The sequence below is a fragment of the Anser cygnoides genome, chromosome 10 (genome assembly GCF_040182565.1).
Source record: "Anser cygnoides isolate HZ-2024a breed goose chromosome 10, Taihu_goose_T2T_genome, whole genome shotgun sequence".
In the NCBI taxonomy this organism is placed as follows: Eukaryota; Metazoa; Chordata; class Aves; order Anseriformes; family Anatidae; genus Anser; species Anser cygnoides.
In genome coordinates, this window is record NC_089882.1 from 236,071 (window position 1) to 256,275 (window position 20,205).

A 20,205-nucleotide genomic window follows, 5' to 3' on the forward strand; every position below is an offset into this window, starting at 1 on the left:
ACCAGACGATCACAAAACAACCTCACCAGTGAACTTTAGTCCTGAACCAGGTCAACAGTGGTGGGTACCTTACTTGAGCAGGGATTACCAGAAGTACCAAACAGCTTGGTTCCTAAGTAATAAATAAATAAATATTATATATATGTATATTATATATATATATATATGTATCGGAAAACAAACAATCTCACAAGCCTGTTCTGGACATTCTGTGAGAGAATTTTTTGAAATTGCACTGTTGTGTAATTCCATCAGATAATATGATACTTATAAAGTTAGGTGCATCAATGAACCAATGAATCCAAACTTTAGTTCTAAAACAGTATTTATGCTCCTCTAGTAGAGTAGACAAACATGCAAAGTCTCTAATGAATCCTATTTTAGATGTTTACAGAAGCTATAGTCTTTTAGGTGTAAGTTACTCTGAAATTTATCAGTACTGCTTATTTCTAGCAGTTAAAGAATCATATTCCTCTTAAAATAGTCTTTTCTCTTGTTTCTCGAGAATGCTTAGTTAAGCTGAAGTGCACTGGCCTGATTAATTGGAAAAACTAACGTGGTTCGAGGGCATGCCCTGAAGGCACTTTTCCTCATCTAAATGAAGCTGATTTTTAAAATGGTTTTAGCATATGCATACATGAACAAACATACACAGATGGTATTTGAAATCAAGGCTTCTTGGGCTTCAGTGATTAGACAGCAGCTGCAGTGTTCTCAGGATGTTCTGACCATTTTAACCTGTGTGTATGTATTGGTGTTTTGATGTGCTTGAAATGTAAGGAGAAACTGTCCACCAGTAGCAGAATGTGTACAAAAGAGGTATGTCCTCTGAACATCATACCAAAGAGTTGCAAAAAAGAATGTACATTCATATGAATGAAATAGCTGTGTGTAGCTTCAGAAACGTTCAACTGAGACAAGTAATCCTCTGGAAAAAAAAAAAAAAAGATTTATTTTCATATCTTATGAGAAATGGAGAGTAAGAGGTCCACAGCAATGATCAGTCTAGCCTAGTATCAAATCTCTAGTGGAGGTCAACAGTGGGTTGCTGGGGAGGAGTACAAAACGGAAAGAGCCTGTCATGGTTTTTCCCGAAATACTGTTCCAGTAGCCCGAAACTTGTGTCTGAGAAACTTTCTTAGCAGCAGCGTCTTGTAGCAAATATTTCCATTGTGTATAACTTGAAAATTGTACATAACATGAAGAATTAGCTCCACTTTTCTCTCTAAATCTGCCACCATGCAGTTTAATGTGATGGTCCTCTTTTCTGTAGTTGAATGCAGTGGAAAACCATTCTCTATTTTTCTGTCTCTCATGGTTTTGTACATCTCTATCACATCTGTCCTGATTTCTCTTGCTGTCTGAAATGTCCTGTCTGCTTGCTGTTCTCTATGTGAAAGCTGTTCAGTGCCTCATGTCAACACTTGTGCTTCCATTGAACCTTGGCCAGTCCTCCTGTGGCCCTTTGGAGATGGGGAGAGCAGCACAGCCCGTATCACTCCAAAGGTTCAAATTTTACTTCTTCTTCTAAAAACCAAAACAAACAAACAAAAAAAAGTACTGGTATTTTTCTTCTAGCTTTTTCTCCAGGAACTGGGGGCTTGGGAGACTGGTGTGTGTTGTGGATTGGTTTTGGTTTTTGTTTGTTTTTATGAGCAGATGACTACAAAATAGAGAGGCAGCAGGAGACCATCTCAGCTACTGTGACTGCTGTTGAATAGGCCTGAGAGAAAAAGTGTGTGAGACATTGTATGTTTGGGGTGTTGGTGAAGTCAAAGGAAGTACCCAAATGAGGACTAAGTCTCCCATTTGAATAAGCTTATTCTAAAGGCATCACTATCTGATTAATAACCTTTAGCAAAACAAATTCTTGTGAATCAACATCCATGCAACCTGCCTTTAAAAATTTTAAAAATAGCATTAGTTCTGTCGGGCTCTGTGAAGTTATTCTTGGTTGTGCTGCTTCCCTTTGCCTGAAAATATCCTTCCCTGCTGCCCCTATCCAGCTTCCTACTCAGTTTCCTTTTCCTTGTCTCCTATATTCTCTTTCTGTCTCATCAGACCCCTACTGCAGACAAGGCCCCTGCTACTCCCTCTCTCTTTTCAGGAAAGTTTCGCTACCTTTGTCCGAAGGTAGACACCAGCCCCTCTGCCTGGCGGTCCTGGCCCAGCAGTGCACCCTGTGCTATGCCTATCGGAGGTGTTTTTCCACACCCTCAGCTCGTTACAATGAGGGGTGCGGGCAGGGGAGCTCTTGGACTAAACAATAGCAACAGCAGTGTAACTTTAAAAAAACACAGGAAACAAACTCCTGCTTGCCAGACGGGAAGAAGTAACAATATGGGTGAACAAAATACCCAGAGAGTGAGCAATGCTGAATGTTGTGGCAGCATAGCATGATGCAGCACTCCCTCTCTGGTGGGCTGGAGCACTTGTATACAGGATGCAGATGCCACTGACATCCATAGGAATGGGAATGGTGTTTGGGCCTTGGCTGCTGTGCTCTTTGGGACCGCTGGTGATGGATGGCCATGAAACCCTGCATTTGCCAGGTGCTTAGGCGGCCCGACAGCCCAACCAAAAGGCAATAACTGAACGGTGTTGACCCTCTGAGAAGCAAGCATAAAGGCCGGGTGAAATTCTCCGCTTGTGGTACTGGTTGAGAAGGGCTGCGTGGGAACCAAACTTGACGAGTCCCCTCGCGGCCAGCCCCCACTCCCCGCCTTTCCGCTGAGGCGGCGGCGTCGACACCGCCCCCCCGGGGCGGGCCTGCTGCGGGGCCGCGCTGTGAGGCCGCCTCCAGTCTCCTCGGGCTGCCTCCAGCCTACTGCCGCCGCCTCCAGTCGCTCCCTGCCCGCAGCCCCGCACTCCCCGGCGGCCCCTCGGAGCGCCGGGCAGCCGCAGGCCCTACGCTTGGAGCCTCCAGGGGGACGCTGCTGCTGCCGCTGCTGCCGGGCGCCCGGGAGGCTCGGCTCGGCTCCGTCCTCACGGCTTGCTCTCGGAGCGGATCAGCTGTGACACCCGAAACTGACGCTCCCGCCGCCGCGATGGTGGCCAAGGATTACCCTTTTTACCTTACGGTCAAGAGGGCGAATTGTGCCTTGGACGTGCAGGCAGCGAGCGGACCAGCTAAAGAGACGGAGGTAGCTCAGTTACGGGTGGCGGGTCACAACTTTGTTCCTTTGTAGCTCTGTGGTGCTCGGGGAGAAGTGATTCGCTTGGAAAAGGGGCTTCTGGGCATAGATCCCTGGTCTGTTTGGGCATCCCGTAGTGCTTTCCTTGGTGATGAACTTCTTTTTGGAATAAAGGAACGAGGAATCTTGTCATCTGGCATTTTAAGGAATTAATTTTATAAGTGGTTAATGAAATGTCTGTTTTAGATATGTAGTTTAATGTCATTTATTTTATTCTAGTGCTAAGCATTACTTACTAATCGTTAAACTGATGCAGGAGCCAGTTAAGTGCTTTGCTGACAGTGGAGGCAATCTGGAAGACGGTGCCTTAAAGCTCCATGTCACTCTCTTGTCCTCATCAGTGCTAAAACAAGAAATTAATGTGATAGTGCAGTTAACTGGAAGCTGTCAGGTCAGCAGGTTGACTACTGTCTTTCTTAAAATGGATGAAATCTTTTAATGTGACATTAAGGAATAAGATTTTTAACCAAAACTCAATTTACTCGTTTGCAAAACTCTCATAAATGGTGGAAACTTTCAAGGAGTGGGGTTTGTTAAAGACTTGAATATTTGGTACTTTAGGTTAGTGTTTAGTCTGCTCTGTGTAGTTCTGTGGAAAGCAAAGTGACCTCAAGGAGGCTGTTCAGCTGTGCTGGAGAAAAGATTAAGCTTCTTTCTGAAAGTTTTTATCATTTCAAGTATATAGATTCTTTATTAGTCTTCATTACTGAGTAACTTGAAGACAAATTACTAAATTGTATGAATTTAATCCAACTACATAGAAGTTTAATTACTTCCAGCAGTTGAAGGTAACATGAGCCAAGTGTCCCTGTTTAAACTAAGAAGAAGATTCTGCCCTCTTGCTTTTTGGTGTACTTGTGCATAAAGGGTTTTAATTACTGCAGTTAACAAACCTGAAATTTTGTCAACTGTGTTTTTGAAAGCTAACACCCTGAATATGTGTGTGTGCTTATACATAAAGCACATGTTGTTAATCACTGAATAGTTCATTTAAGGATACTGGTTTTACAGGTAATAACATCTAAGAAATATGCATTTAGTCTTTTAGTGCATTAAGATTTAATTTTTTTTGTGTGTGTGTGAATTAATAGAATTGGCAAATCTGAAGAGTTCAAGCATTATTCTGCTACACTTAGGAAGGGCAGTTTAATTATATTCAAATTTCAAAGTAAAAGTCTCAGTGAAATTGTAGAGCATGAGGAAGTCTCTAATAACAGATGTGATCAATCAGAATTACAGAGTGCAAACATTGACTTGGATTTATAATCTTTAATTTTTTATCTTATATAATTAAGAAAATTCACCTTGTGCTTTCAGGCTGATTTTTGAGAGTAGGATGGACCACTATTTCTTCCGAAAAATAAACTTTTAAGCATTCTTCTGTTTGTCTCCATCTACCACTCAAAAATTTTGGCAAAGGAAGCAGAAAAAGGCATTGTAAGGATAGACATACGCAGCCTGATTCTTAAAAATCTATCAATATGGGGGAAAATCCCCATTTCTTCTCCAGATCAAATGTTAAGCTGTTTCTCCACCCTTTAGTCATTAAAACAAAGCTATTGAGCGCCTTCTACCACGATTTTGTGTTACTACACCAGAAAGCTAGTTTGCTGTGTGTGGGTTCTGAACTTCTGTCTTGGTGAACCTTTTGAAAACTATTTTAATTATTGATATGGGAAGTTGGTTGATTTACTTACCTAATGTGCATAGATTTTGTCATATGTGGAACAGAACATATTTTCTGCTATGTGGCTGTTGTTTTTTGGTTTTAAGCCAAAATTTGTGATTATTAAATATTTCATCTGAAATTCAGCAAAAATCTTGAGTATATACTTAATTTAACCCCACTGATTTCAACTGAGACTAGCAAAAAATGTGTATCCTTATCAGTACTGTTGAAATTTCCCCATGTTTCAGGTGGAAGTCTTTGGGTAGCCAGCTGAAGCTTACTGACAATAGATTATTTTTTCCTTATTCTCTGACTTCAAGTGCAGAGCAGCAGTAGAAAACCACTGCTGTTTCTGAGGAACAAGTCAGTGGCACAAAAGAGAACAGAGGTTTCCTGCTTATGGTTCATTCTGTAAGCCACGCTTGAACTTCTTCAGCATAAATCTGGTAGAAGTAGCACAGTCACGAAACAATGACTAATAAAATGTTCAAAATGTATGTGAATAGTTCAGACCTGGAACATGAGAAAAGGTACCTATGGTCAAAGTACAACTGTCACAGTTCTTTCTAAATACAATTTAAGGGTAGCAAAACACTGCAGTGTCTGAAGAATGAGTTAATATAGGATATAGAGCGAGGCCTTTGCCTACATCATTGCATGCCCCACATAAAATATTGTAGTACAATTCTAAGTGTAAATGGTACAGAGGTGTTGGGCTCTTTCTGGCTTTTTTGTAAGACAGAAATAGAGATAATCAGCAAAACTGCTTGCTTCAAGGTATTAAACAAACAAACACCCACATCCTTTCCTGTAATGTACTAAGTGCTATGCTTCACTTGCTATAGCAAGCTTATCAGCCCCTCTAAAGGAAACTGAAAAAAATGTGTGACTAGAATATATGGAGCTATTTTTAGTCTGACAAGTTTGACAAAAACTGAAGTGTATTTAATAGCATGAGGTATTTAGCAGTACCTATAACATTGCATGACACACAGCTTCCACGTCTCCCTCTGAAATTGAAATGTTAGAAGATGAGATTTGTGCACAGCGTGGCACACAAACAACTATTGCTTCCAGGTTAGTGGGCTGAAGAACAGAAGGGCTACAGGTAAGCTGCTGTTGCTCATCGTTAATAGAAGGCCCAAGACAGGTCTTTCGCTCTCTCTCCCTCTCTCTCCTTTTTTTTTCCTTTTTTTTTCTCTATTTTTTTTAATAGCTGCTGTAAGAGACTCTTTACCGTGCTGAATTTTGCAACCATTTTCTTCTGGTACTGGATAATAGAGTGCTAATGATTTGGATTATTAAATATACCAGCTGTAGTTCAACAAGATGAAATTAGTACCAAGTATATGGTAAAAATGTATAGTTATAATAACTGTAAAAATACATAGTTATAATTACTGAAGGTTCTAATAGCTATTCTCTTGCACGTGTTAATATGACAAAGTTTCTTTATGCAGACACAACCCAGAGAGGTCTGTGATGTAGGTATGTTGTGAACATAGGAAGCATGAGTAGAGCCTGCTTTGCAATCTTCCCTTGATGCTCTGGGAAGGTTATTTTATCGTGTTCCATGAAAGAGGTTTAAGTGACTATAGGTGATTATTCCATTTCTGTTTGGATCTGCCTAAAGAAGTGGGAGCAGAGATGACCCACTAAGGCTAAAAGATTCACAGACAGGAAAATCCAGCATTAAGTGCTTAAATTCCCACTTAGTCCATGATCAGGGATATAAGATCTTCTGGAAGGCTGACTTTTGGTTCTTCAATGAAAATGCAAATCAGTAGAAATATATTTCTGTGCTCTACATTGTCAAATGCAATGATTACTACTTTATCAATAGTTTTATCGTCCATATAAAAATCATTAGCAGTAGTTAAAAATCATTAGCTATAGTTTTTAACAGCTGACTCTGTGACCCAAGGATTTAACTGCACAGAAACAGACTTGATATGCTGATGTTGACCAAAAGAATTAATTATTACAGGTAATTTTGATTAACAGCATCATAAGATCAGAGGCATTTTTTACCAAGGTTAACTTCCTGTAATTAAATTATACTTTTTGTTTTAATAGGCAAGTGCAGATACAAATAAATTTATCTGACTTTGGTTAAAAAATAACAGGAAAAACAAAGTAAAAAAAAAAAAAAGCAAAGTGTTAATTTGAAGAGAAGTCTGTTGTGACCATCAGTGTTTGGCATGTTGCGTTTCCTTTTTTATCCTTTTTGATCTTAAAAGTTATATGGTATTTGCCTCGGTAAACAACAAAACCTTTTACTTAGCAAAGGTAAACAAAATGAATAAAGCAAAGTGCCTGGTCCTGGGATTGCTGTAGAAGTTAGTGTATCTCATGAATTAATCCTCTTTTATGTATTTACGTATTTTAAATCTGTAGTAGTATTCTGTTTTACTGTTTTTTACTGTTTCCATTTAACCTTTCTTGATCACAAGAAATCCAGCTATAGAAGTTGGGAGAAGTCTTTGAGATACTGAACTTTTCCTTCTCAAAATTCTTAAGCTCACCTCTTTTTATATGTAAAAATGTTTACGCAGTTAACATACTTTAAGTTCTGGAAAAAAATAGTTATGAAACACTATGTTTGCTTGGAATTGTGTAGTTTATGAATGGAAAGATCAGTCTGGTTAAGATGAAATTTAACGTCCCTAATAGGGCCATGAAAGTTTTTGAGCATCTTGAGCAACATCAAAGTCAATGGGGCTTGTGGTTAAGGACAGAAAAAGTGCAGCTCAAGGGAAGCAGAGGAAGTTCAAGAGCTGTTCAAGATGTACTTTCAGTATTTTGACAAGGAGCTCCCTCAAAAATGCCCTCCTTAACTCATAATAAATCTCATATCCCTTGAGGCTTGTCTGTGTGCAGCGAATGGACTTCCATGATTGGGATTCATTTTCTCATTTAAACACAAATGTTTTTCATAACCACAAATGAGGGGAGGAGACAGCTGTGCTCAGCTATCCAAGTGCTGCTAAATATCCTTACTAGAAAATATTCTTCCGTCTTCAAGCTCCTGGTGTAAGAATTGCACAGTTTTGTGTCAATAGAAAGGAGCAGATGGAGATTCAGGAGTAAAATGAGGTAGGTGTTTCTCAGATGTTTAACAACTGAATATTTTGCACTATTTTTAGCCATTCCAAAAGTGTTTTCTTCCTCACGCTTTTTAAATTTTCCACTCCATGCCCTCTTCCCCCTCAAAAAATGCACAAACAAAACAAAACAAACCCAAGAAACTAAACAAACAAATTGACTTGAAGTCCCGGGAACAAAGACATGAATTCCTCAGGGCAAGGATGTTTTCCTGCCTCTCTGTGCAGGATCTAACATAATGCCTAGGCTTAGGCTGTAAAAACTACCACAATGGCACAGGATTCCTGTGCGTCTCCAGGACATTCTGGTTCATCCAGTGTCTGCTTACGTCTCCTACACTGCAGAAATGGTAGCGTTAGGAATTACGGCCATTTGCAACCTGTCTTTTGGTGTTTCCTCAATATACTGCTGTCCAGGAGAAGCTCTAGGCTGCCTTTAGCTCAGGACCATGTTTAACTCAGCCAGGGGAGTGCAGGAAGGGTAAACCCACTCTGCTGAGTGGCATTTTGCAGCAAGCACCTTGCTGGTGTGCTGCCATGCAGGAACCTACGGTGCCATGTCTGCTCGTTCATTGGCAGCCCAGCTTCAGGTCCAGTTTCTTCCAGCAGGGAAAAGGTCTAGGGTAGTCTGCACAAGCAGCTTTAAATGAGAGGAAATTCAGAATTTAATCAACTCTATGCTAGTTGTCTGGGTTTTTCAGCATTTCTGTTACTTGTGTTAATTCACCTCAGTGTGAGGTTTTTCTGTCAATTTGCCGTCATTTCCTAACTGCTGGTAGACATCGATTTCTGGATATTGCAGACAAATGAATTATCAGTCAAGAGAGCTGGACACAACTCGTACCTGTGCTGCTGGCGCCGCAGTGCTTCTGTCTGGCATATGGCAGAGGCAGTGAGGTGGTGCCAGCTGGGGGCAGCCTGTTCGCGGGACAGCGCCGATGTCCGATGAAGCATGTGGTGCCATGCCCTGATGCACATTTCAGCTCGCTTTCTTCAACTGAGAGTGCTTTACCACTTCTCTGCATGGCTTTTCCTTCTACCCGAAGTATCATTTCATGACCTCTTCTTTATAACACTGATTAAAACAAAACGTCTCTGGATTTTGCTTTATTTGCTGGCTGCTTTTGTGGAGACCAGCCGAGGAGGAATAACAAACCTTTTCCTGCTCCCATCAGAGAGTGCAGGTAGGTGGTGGAGCCTTGTGGATTTGGAAGAAACATTAGAAGTTTTACCACTGATATACAAAATTATTGGCAGATCAAGTTGCAGATATGCATCATTTACTTAACTTGCTTAATAATCTGTTGTGATGCCGGTGTTGTACTAGTGTGATGCCTTTCCCAGGTTTTAGGATGGATTTGTGTGGGTGATTATAGCTCAGCATTGCACAAAGGTAGCTGTACTTAGAGCTACTGGAGAGTTGCCTGCTTCGTTATTCTTGACCACACTAATTTTTGGAGAGCTGTACGTGAACATACATTCACAGCTCTAGAAGTCTGGATGTTTGAGGATTTCCTGACCGGAGTATTTCTAACATACTATTAAATATGAAAGAAAGGCAAATTTTCTGTGGTTTCGTGCATTAAAAAAGATGGTCTCTGTTAGCTTCAATAACCATTGAGAATGTTGTTCTAGTTTTAGATTTGCCTCTCTCTGAAGGGACATGCAATTGCATGGCATGCTTTATTTTTTAGGCTGTTTGCTGTAGTAAGAGGCTGTTGTAATGTGGGTTGCTTTTTCTTTCTTAACCTTTTTGTTTGTATCTTTTTTTTTTAATCCTGCTGAAGTTTAAATATTGATAACATCCTGTGGAACAGAGCTTGAAAGTGTGTGTGGGGGGGTTTGTTTTTTAAATTAAACTCCAAGTTTTGGGAGCATTTATTAGAACTGTTTAATCTTAGGCCAATTTAACTAGTAGCAGACTAATAAAAATAATAATGTTGGGCTTCCTGCCATGACAAATGTTGACTTATCCTTATAAAGTTGACTAAAAACTAATAACCTTTAAGTTATAGAAGTATAGGAGTTTAGCCAGTAATATGAAGTCTGAAACAGAGTGCTTTTGTTTCAGGTTGCTGGCACTGCTTGTGAGTTATGTCTGAAACAAAAGTTACTGGCTGTTTCACTTTACAGGGTTTTCCAATTATGATACCGTTAACTCCTTTGAGACTAATTTCTAATAAAATGTTTGCAGTAATGAGTGCTCCCAAACACAGAATTAATGCCTTGGATACCTGTCTGTCTAGGTTCACGAATAGAAAGTGTATTAAAAGGCAAAAACATCCCCAGCATATCTTTGGGATAATGTCAAGAAAGGTAGCAAACCCAAGTCAGGGACTCCTGCTGTAAGGAGTTACCTGAGAATTTGTTGGTTCTGGCAGTCCTTGAACTCCAGTAACGTCGGCACTTATAAGCTGTTTTGAATGAGCGTTGCCAATATCAGCTGTTTTTGGGGGGGGTGAAGGGAAGGCTAGTTTGCCTTTGAAGGTAAAAGGAGCAAGTCCTTATGTTCTGAAACGCTGAGTTCCCGTGCAAGGTTTCGCTTAGCCCTTGTTTTCTGGGTTGACTTACAAATCTCTATAGATCCCCTTTGTTGAGTGTATTTGTTTTTAATTACAATCAGAAAAATCAACACAAAGTGATGGCAGCACTGCTGCCCGTGGGCTGAGGATGGATTATAATGACCCCTGAGGGAAATGCTTTCCCTTGTTTGTCCAATTCAGCAGCAGCTCTCTGACATGCAGACTGTTGTTGAAGTCGCTGATAAGCGATGGGAGAGTCAGGTGGAAAAACAATCATACTAGCAGTGAACATGCATTTGCTTTTACCGTTCGCTGGGAGGAAATCAGGGGCTAGCTGCTCAGGAGCATGGAGTGAAGGAATTTTGGAATGAGGTACTGCAGCAAGTGAAGACCTATTGTATGGCACCTAGACTACTGCTGCGTGCTCTGCATTGTGTGTTATCCAGGTCATTGGTTCGGCTGTCCTGCGGACAATGTAAAGGGAATCTGGGCTACTTCTTTTTGTTGCCTTTCCTTCTGTTTGTTAGAAAATGAAAATCAATCTTGTGCTGGAGTCATTTAACCATCAAAGTGTAATTATTAAGCTGTGGGTGGCCTTGTTGAATGACAATGTATAGAAAACTAATCTATATTATTAAATATATTTAACTCACTCTTACAGGAAGGCACTTACTGTGAACTTTGGGAAAATTCCATTCTTTACATGTACTGCTGAAAGAGTCACTTACTTTGTAGACGAAGAGCATGAGAAATGCTAGTTTCTTCCCCTGAATTCTCCCTCTAAAAGCTTTTCCTATCTTTGCAGTTAGGATACAACACAGCCAGTTGTTATGTGCTAGTTTCACTGATTAAGAAACAGTAACATCAGCTTTATAAATATGAACAACTATAAATAGCTGTCAGTACATTGCAACTGATGTAAGTACCTAATTGTTCAAAGGATCTTGTGTTTTAACGTGCCACTGTGGATATTGAAAGTTTAACCTGCCCCTCTAACAGGTGCTGTATGCAAAGCCTGGGACTTTGCAGTGATAAGCTGTGTGTTAGAGCCAGAAGTAATGATACAAAAGTTCTTTCTTTGCTAAGATGATGTTGTTTTGAAATTACCACGTTACAGTTTTAAAAAGAAGCACTTCATTCAGCTACACGTGGAAAAAAGACTTAAATTGTACTGAGGAGGGAGTTGGCAGAAGTTACTCAGAAAAATACGGCTTCCTGGTAGCACTGTAGCTGCAAGTCCTTGCTGTACACATCTCCCAGCTGTCCAGCAGCAGAATACTAAGCTTTGGAGAGCTGTACCTTAAAAGATACAGCTTCTCTTTCTTATTCAGCAGTCTAAACTATTAGGTTACAGCTTAATATGTAGAAAATACCACAAGTGCAAGTGTACATAGGGGTTCAACAGAGTGACCTACAGAATAAATGACAATGAAGAAGCAATCTACACTAGTGTCCTTCATGCCACATTAGGAGAATGGTGAGGCATGGCATCTTTGAAACTTCTTATCTGATATTTTTCTGCCTTAAATATTTGGTAATTGATTATGCTGTTGTGACTACTCTAATCTTTCTTCCTGGGAATTCCAAAGAAAAGTATAGGATAAAAATGTACATTTTCAGAAGTACAGGGTAGTTGTTTGAAATGTCCACTTCATGGTTTCCAGAACCATCCAGATCTTGTACACAAATTTGCTTCTTTATCTGTTTGTTCAGTTTCAAGAGTTCGTTTTGAGGGTGCATATATATGTGGTATTTCCAGTTCTAATTCTTTGCTTTCTGAATTCCAGTATTCACATGTTACCAAAGTCATCTTGAGTTCAAATATACAGCTCCCTCCAAAAGCCAGCTGCTCTTTGTTCTAGCTTAGTCAGGTATTAATTTGACTTCACTTGGACTGTGCAGCCTTTGAAGTTTCTGCACTCATGTTTCCCTCAGCTTTATTTAGCCTTATATCAAATTTAAAGTGCTGTCAGATGAACATTACTTGTTCACATATACCAGCTCCACATTTTGGAAACCTTGCCAAACTGTAGTCTGGATCTTTTGTTTTCCAACTTCCCGTATTGTTTGAGCAAGCCTTCGTGACTCTGACAATGCAGTCTTAACATTTAGTTCAGAACTCTGAAGTGATTTTTTTTTTTTTTTTAATATCAATAATGACTTCAAAAGGTCAAACAAAGAATTCTAACTGCTGAATTTTTTGTCCTGACTTGGCCCAGTTTCCAGTTTGGACAGGTAATAGTTGTTGCAAGCGGATCCAGCTGCTAAATCCTATCTGCTTCTAAATTCCCTGGACTGGGAGGGCGAGCAGGAGGGAAGGACAAGTGATGACTGGGTAGCTCCGAGTCTTTTGAGCACACTCAGAGATACTGACCTGGAACCTCATGTTCATTCTTCTTGGATAGTATGTCCTTTCTGCAGCCTCTCCATGCTGGTTAGACACAGGAATCGCATGATTCTGAGTTCCTGTGTGCTTAGATTCGTGTCCCCAAATATTTTATGATTGTAGGACCACTCCCCAGTTAACTGGAAAACCAGAGGTTTTCATAGACAATATAGTAGTAAAATAACGACCACATGTACAAAGAATTCCTAACCACAAGCAGTTAATTCTTTTATTATTATTATTATTATTATTATTTAAAAAAAAAAAAAGGAAAGAAAAAAATAGGAACAACTGAAGTGGTTTGGGAAGCAGCATCTGGAATGCAACCCCCTGGTCTTATTGGACTGATGTGCAAGTTCAGACTCTGGTCAGTATCTCTGGGTAAAGCAGAACAGTTCATACACTATGTTTCCCATTTCGTCTGTTGGCTGTGAAGAGCAGAGACCTTGATTAGGAAAACAACTGTGTTCAAAACTCACTTTTTCATACACTAGGCTGCGGAATTTTTCCCTGCCCAGATTATTGGCATCAGTAGTTCATCATCTCTGTGTCACTGGTTTGGAGAGGCCACGCAGATAGTCTGAGAGTAATTAAAGGGAGGGAGAGGTAGAGATGAAATGAACGTAGACCATGCAACAGGAAAAGTGTGACCCTGGCAAGGGTGTCTAAGAGTTTGAGTGTTACTATCCTACAGTTTTAGAATTGCTCCAGTAGTGTTATTTTTTCATTGCACAATCAAAACCTTTCCTATACGAGCTTTATTATTCCACAGCGGAAGGGGTGACTCAGTGTTGATTGTTGTTGTGGTTAGATATTTCTGAGGGAGGGGACACCTGGAAGGTTTGGTGAGTTTTTACTTCCAGCTGGGTGTCGTAGCCTACCAGACCATTTATAATGTAGGGTGAAAGTCACAAATTAGTAGAAAGCTTTCTGCATAATGAAGAACTTCTGCTTAACAATATACACTTTCAGACCTGATTGGCAGTGTGAAGTCTTAGACATCTGAAATTATTGAGTCATTATTTTAAATAATCATATTAGAATCGTGTAATAATGCTGATCTCTCATAACTGAAACATCCAATTCCTAATTGGTACTACATATTTTAGCTCTTTTGAATTCTGATCAAATTTTTCTGTGTGAGATCAGCACATGATACCTAACACGAGGAAGACAAAAGGGGATGCTGACACAGAAGAGGTAGGACCTTTGCAGACAGACCTCCACACAACCGTTTAGCTGACTTTCCTTTTGGCTGCTGGGAGAGGTGCTGACCTCTGGCGGCTTACAGCAAGAGGCTGTAGAAGAGCTTATTGTTTTTCAACAGTGGCTGAAACTCTGTTTGGAGTTTCTTCTCTTTAACATCAACTTCCGTACCCAGTAAGGTTTAGCAGCACAAACTTTAGTAAAGAAAATTATACTGCCCAAGTAACTTTCACCTTGAAATGGATTGGGGAGTTTTAAAGGAGGGGCTGTATCGTGTTCCCCTGGAACTGTAGGCATTGCTGGCTAGGAGACAGCGCAGGAAGAAGGAGAAATCAGAGATTTTTTTTTCCCTCCCCACTTCCTCTCTCTCTCCAGGAGAAAGAAGGTGATTTTCCCTCCTTTTTACTCAGACTAAGTAAGGTTATTTGATGCTTTGCATCAGTTTTCACAGCTGCCTGAGGTTTATTGTGCCCCACACGGCAGAGCAAATTAGGTCCCAGCCTGAGCTCATAGCCAGCAGGCGAAGTGTAGTGATTAATAAACTTTAGCTGCTGTTGTGCACACAGATGTGGAAATATTCACGTACGAGTAGACTGGCTTGTCTTCTCGTACTTAAACACTGCTCAGTAAGATTCATTCAGAGTTTTTACATCACTCCAATGGTGCTGCAGAAATGCAGTGAAGAACAGTTTTACTTATTTTGTCAGATCATTTGCTGGCAGTAGATTCCAAAGAAAATTATTCAAGGGTTTCTGGGCTTAGTTTGGTTAAATTTAAGACTGAAAGACTGTGCAATCACAATGTATGTGTAAAAGGTCTGTTAGACTATGGGAAGCATTTAACTTCCAAGCAGGATATGGATATCTGTGTTGTAGTGAAGATCAAACTTTTTTTTTCCCCATCAGTTTTGTCTTTGGACCAAAGAAGATACACTTAGCAGCAAAGCTATAGCATTACAGAAGGCATATAGCAGAAAAGGAGGATAAATCTTTTCCCTTAATCCTAACCCCCCTCTGTCTTCTTTAATGTCCACACATGCTTGATTTTGAGATTTTGCTTTAGGGATGTGATATTTATGCCTAGGCAAGTCCTTGACTCAGTGTAAGCACTGCTGAGCAACAGCTGAAACAGTGTGTTATCAAAATTATTCTCATCCGAAATCAAAACACAGCACCATGCCAGCCACTAGAAAGAAAATTAACTCTGTCCCAGCTGAAAGCAGGGCAGCATCCTTGCACTGCAGTGCAGCACAAGTGATATCAGGCAGGCTCTGCCATGGGATATTATTTGTGCTGCAGGATTGGCATTCTGAGTAATCACAGGAAACAACTGCTGATGGCTGAGACACCAGTTAGAGGAGAATTACAGTGGAATCTCAAAGACTTTTTATTTTTATTTTTTCAGGAGCAGGGAGGTGTGTAGATCAGCATGCCAGTGGTGCTGCAGTGACATAAAAAAAAAACTCTGACAAAAACCTGTGTCAAAGACGTGACTGCTGAAAAGGAAGGAATAGGAATAGCAGTGCAGCGGTGAAGATAAAGAAGTAGATCGATTTAGGTTGCTAAAATGTTTTAATACTGGGTTTCATGAGTGGAAGAATACGTTATTTTTCCTAGAGGGTTTAACATTTTGTCCCTCGTTTCAGCATTTACAGATTTCTGGGTTTGCCTGCTGAGAAGTAAATTAAATATGTAGCTGCTTCTCACCTTTCCTCTGTTGCTGTGCTAATGGAAGAGACTTTTTCTTGCCAGTAATACAGATGATGATCATTGCTGCATTTTTTTCTCCTTCTAACGGGAAAGATGATAAATCTGCATTATTTCCAGAGGGATTTGGCTCTCTGAACAAAAGGCTAATAGGCATGCTTCATTTTCCTAAAGATATGTCTAGGAAATTGGAGGCATAGGAAACCTACACAAACTCCATAACCGTGGCTGAAAAAGAAAGATGAACTGCTTTAGGATGTCCTTGAAATATGATGTTGGATGGGTTTTTTAATGTCACTTGGAAGGTTTGCCTCTTTTTCTGTCAAAAGTTGCCTTTTGCATGTGCTGTTCAAGATCCATTAAATGTCAGATGGAGGTTAGAAAACCAAGGGTAACTGTTTTATTTTTATGCTTTTACAACACGTTTTTCTTGTATTATCATTTCTGTTTACTTTTTTTAAAATCTGCAAGAGAGTTGTCATATTACATTGATGTGGTTATATATTACTTAAACGGGGCATAAGAGCTGTTAAAAGTATATATGAAAAGAAGAATATTTAGTTGAATGCTTTATGGTAGATTTTTATTTTTTCTATTTTATGCAAAAAAAAAAAGTATGTAAACATTATTTGCCTGTATGTGGAGGTATTTCTATATGAACATGCACTCACCGGACGCTTTAAGTTAGAAGTTGGTCTGAATTATATTTTCTAGAGTGAAATACTTTTCACTGAATAAAATCACATGCTGACAGTGCCAGAAGGCAAAGAAACAAACTGAATTGGTTTTATTTTAAAGTATTCCTTTCAATGACAACGCTGTCATAAGATGCATTAGCTGCAGAGCACTGTTGAAGATGTCTGTCTTCTTTTAAGAATAAGTTAATGTAATAACATATTTTTGTCTCTTCACCCTTCTCCCTCCCCTGCCACCAGCCATGCCAACTTCTCCATGATGATATATTTCAACTGTTTCCAGGATCTTTATGGTACCAGCCAAGAGTAATCTGTCGTTGTCAGCTTTTAAAACTGCTTTTGTTTATATACTACTCTAATTATATACCAGGCTTACAAACGTCTATTTTATAAATGCTTCCTTACGAGAACCAGCGAAACTGCCAGCAGCATTTAACTGATTATGCTCACATTTCCCCCACTTTTCCCCCCTTACAGGAGCCCAGTAACAAGCGGGTCAAGCCTCTTTCCAGAGTTACATCGCTAGCAAGTCTCATCCCTCCTGTAAAGGCCACTCCATTGAAGCGGTTCAGCCAGACACTTCAGGTAATAACAGTAGATGCATTGCTGCATTAAACTGTGTGTCTAAAAGAGGAAACCACAGGCACACACAATTTCTTCTAGGGTTAGTACAGGAATGGGAAGTCCATGTACTTGTGTGCATTTGAGTGCACACACCATTGGAATGTGACAAACAGGTTTAAGCAATTTATGACTATAAAGTCACTCAATTTAAAAACTCAGAACTCTTACTTCAAAAACAATGTATCTGTTCAGATAGTGGATGCTTTTTAATTACTAGGAAAACTATTACCCCTGTAGCATATAAAAGTTTCTATATTAAAGTATAACAGTTGCTTTCTAAATTTAATGAAGAACAGAGTTTTCCATGACACTTCCTGTTAACTTTGATGCGTTTCTTTGAAAACATTATTTTTGGTATAGCTAGTCATACAGGACTGCTAAATTTCCTTCTGTGTAGTGAACTTTGAACTTCCCTAGACAAAAGAGGTAGCGAACAATTGGGGAAAAAAAAAAGTCATTTTCCAAAGCTGCTGATAAAAATTATTCAAGAGCAAGCATATTTTAAATGCAATTTAGAAAGTAAATCATTTTGTAGTTGCAGTTTCCATACAACAGATTATGTGCATGATATCTAACATAGTTAGAGACAAATGTTACTTGAATTTATGAAGTATTTGTGCCTTCAGACCTGGAGACTTCAAACATTTGGGTGCTCAACTCCTAATGATTATCATGAGTGAGAAACAGTTGGGGACTGAAATACTGCTATGGGTCTGGCCTAGAAAACTTTGGAAAATAGCACTGCTTCCTCTTTAAAATAGTTTATGTAAGAACGCATGTGTGCAATCTAAAGAAAATTACTTAAAAATGCTAATTTCTTCAAAGAGGGGAAATATAAAAATATCTTGAATGTATTAAAACTGTTACCTAATAAAAAGTAGCTTAGAACATTATTGAAATTATCTGTTAAATAAAAAGACATGGGGAAAGAAACCAAACAATGTTTCTGTAGCAGTAGTATCTCAAAACCAGATATTACAGCACTTCTTTAACATTGGTTTTCCTGTGTGCTATTCCTGCTATTCTGAAAGCACAGACATCTGCATACCATAGCTGCATTTATGGGGTTGGAGGAGAGGCAAAATGGCTGAACTCCCTTCAGTCTGGGCTGGATCCAGAAGGTATATTGTAGTGTGACTAGAGCAGAGATTCCCTGTATTCCCTGGGGTGTATAAATCTCCTCTGCAGTCTGCCTGTAGGAAAAACTTGGCCTGACTCTGAAAGGACTACATTAGTTCCAGTTGTGAGGCGTGTGGAAAGTGAATTAATTTTTGGCTAAACTGCTTCTGAGTATGGCACTCCCCTTTTCACAGCCTTCCGCAGCTGTTGTCCTCGTTTAAGTACCTGTGCTGTCATTCTGTAGTGAATGGCTGTGAGATGGGGCTTCCCAATACAATATTGTATTTAATAAGGGCTGATTTAGGCTATTGAAACAACCTGTTCTTTCATGCACATACTAGCAGCCTCCCTAGATCCTAGTGAGAGCTACAGAAATGTGGTTTGGGGCAAATTTTTACAAAAATAGTGAAAATGGTGAGTTTGTTACAAGTCCTACTGTTGTGAACATTTCTGCCTTCGTCTGTTCTTGGTGGTTATTAGAAAATATTTTAATTAACCGTCTGCCTCTAAGCAGATTAAGCAGTGATGTTGATACCTTCTCCTCTAAGTAACTGTGTTTGAAAGAGCTGCAGTGTGAAATCGACCTGTATTATGTTCTCCAACTCTTTGGTCTGAGTCTATTTCCAGGTGATGAATGCTGGCGAAGTCTCTCAAAACTGCCTTCATGGCTGGCTGTAAATTGACTTTTTGTCTGATTTCTGTCAACAGCAGTAGGACAGGGGAAAAAAATGGCTGACCTTCTGTACTCAGGTGCCTCAGTGGAAATTAGTTGGAAACGTTCTGGGGAGCATGTAGAGCCCCTGGGTTAATGTTTTGCTTTTATTTTTAACTTTACTGTGTATTGATGGAGCTGTCACTGTGTCTTGTGGAATAGTACAGAACAGGATTTTTTTTTAATTTTATAATACTTGTAAAGGAAAAAGTATTAATTTTTCTCATTGGATGAATTTTCATGTATCTTTATTGTTAAGTTTTTTTTCAGACCAAAAAAAGAAAAAAAAACATATTTCTTCTTGCATTGCTGTTCTGTGTCTGTAAAATGAGGAAAACTGCTATCACCACCACAAAATCCAAAACAAACTAATTGTTTCTCTGGGGAGAAAAAAGCAAACAAACAAACAAACAAATACAAAGCCAATAAAACATCCATACAAAAAGACCACACCAACAGCATCAGTGAAAAGAATTAGAAAATTCTGAATTTCCTGTATGAAATTTCAAACAAACCTTCTTACATAATTCTTTCTGAATGAAAGGTATGTGCATAATTTTCCTTACTGAACTGGATTTTCTGTGTGCAGGTTGAAGAGAAACACCCCTGTACCTGAGATATGTGTAGTGTCTTTTAAGATATTCTTAGCAACTTTTGCTGTTTTGCATATTAATTATAGAGGTATATGATTTTTGTGTGCCTTATGTTTTCAGCTTTATTACCATTTTGCACATTATTGTCAATACTTTCCACAAGAATATCAAGTAACAAACCACATAAAGTCTTTACAGACCATTTTTTTTGACTATTTGTAGTTACTATGTTTCTGTCACATAGAGCACTGTAGGTTAACAGATAATTGTTAGCTTCATCCCTGACAGTGTCTGTCTGTATATCTGCAGGTTACCAGATGCTAAGCAGGTATTCTTACTTGCTTATCCACCTGGAAAAACACTTTATTTCATAGTAGTATTTTCAGTCTGTATCGAGCAAGACTAATGATTATGGTGATCTGCTTGTTTCTGTTTGGTCTTATTCACAGCTGTGCTGTTAGGCTTAAAAGCTGAAAATCGGATCAGAAAACGAACTCCAGCTGATGAGAAAAATTAAGTCTGGCTAGCTTCCTCTGCAACTTCAATTTTCATCAGTGTGTCTTGAATTTAAATAGGGAGTCCAAATTATTTCTATCTTGCCTAGACACACCACAAATTTCTAAAAATTCTTAAGAAAATACGTTCGACATCAGTTCTGAATGCTGTGACTTTGAT

General features: G+C 39.3%; 1 protein-coding gene across 15 annotated transcripts in view; it reads left to right on the forward strand.

Moving 5' to 3' along the window:
- ARHGEF3 (Rho guanine nucleotide exchange factor 3) overlaps positions 1-20,205 on the forward strand; it is a 126,444-nt gene that overhangs the window by 91,945 nt on the left and 14,294 nt on the right. For 13 of the 15 annotated variants that reach the window (XM_048047503.2, XM_048047504.2, XM_048047509.2 and 10 more), the window contains one exon: positions 16,960-17,067. In XM_048047503.2, the coding sequence (XP_047903460.2) occupies positions 16,960-17,067 (108 nt within the window). Of the gene's footprint in view, positions 1-2,761; positions 3,144-16,959; positions 17,068-20,205 lie in introns of those variants that run through there. The other 2 variants (XM_067003321.1, XM_048047514.2) reach the window with 2 other exon arrangements.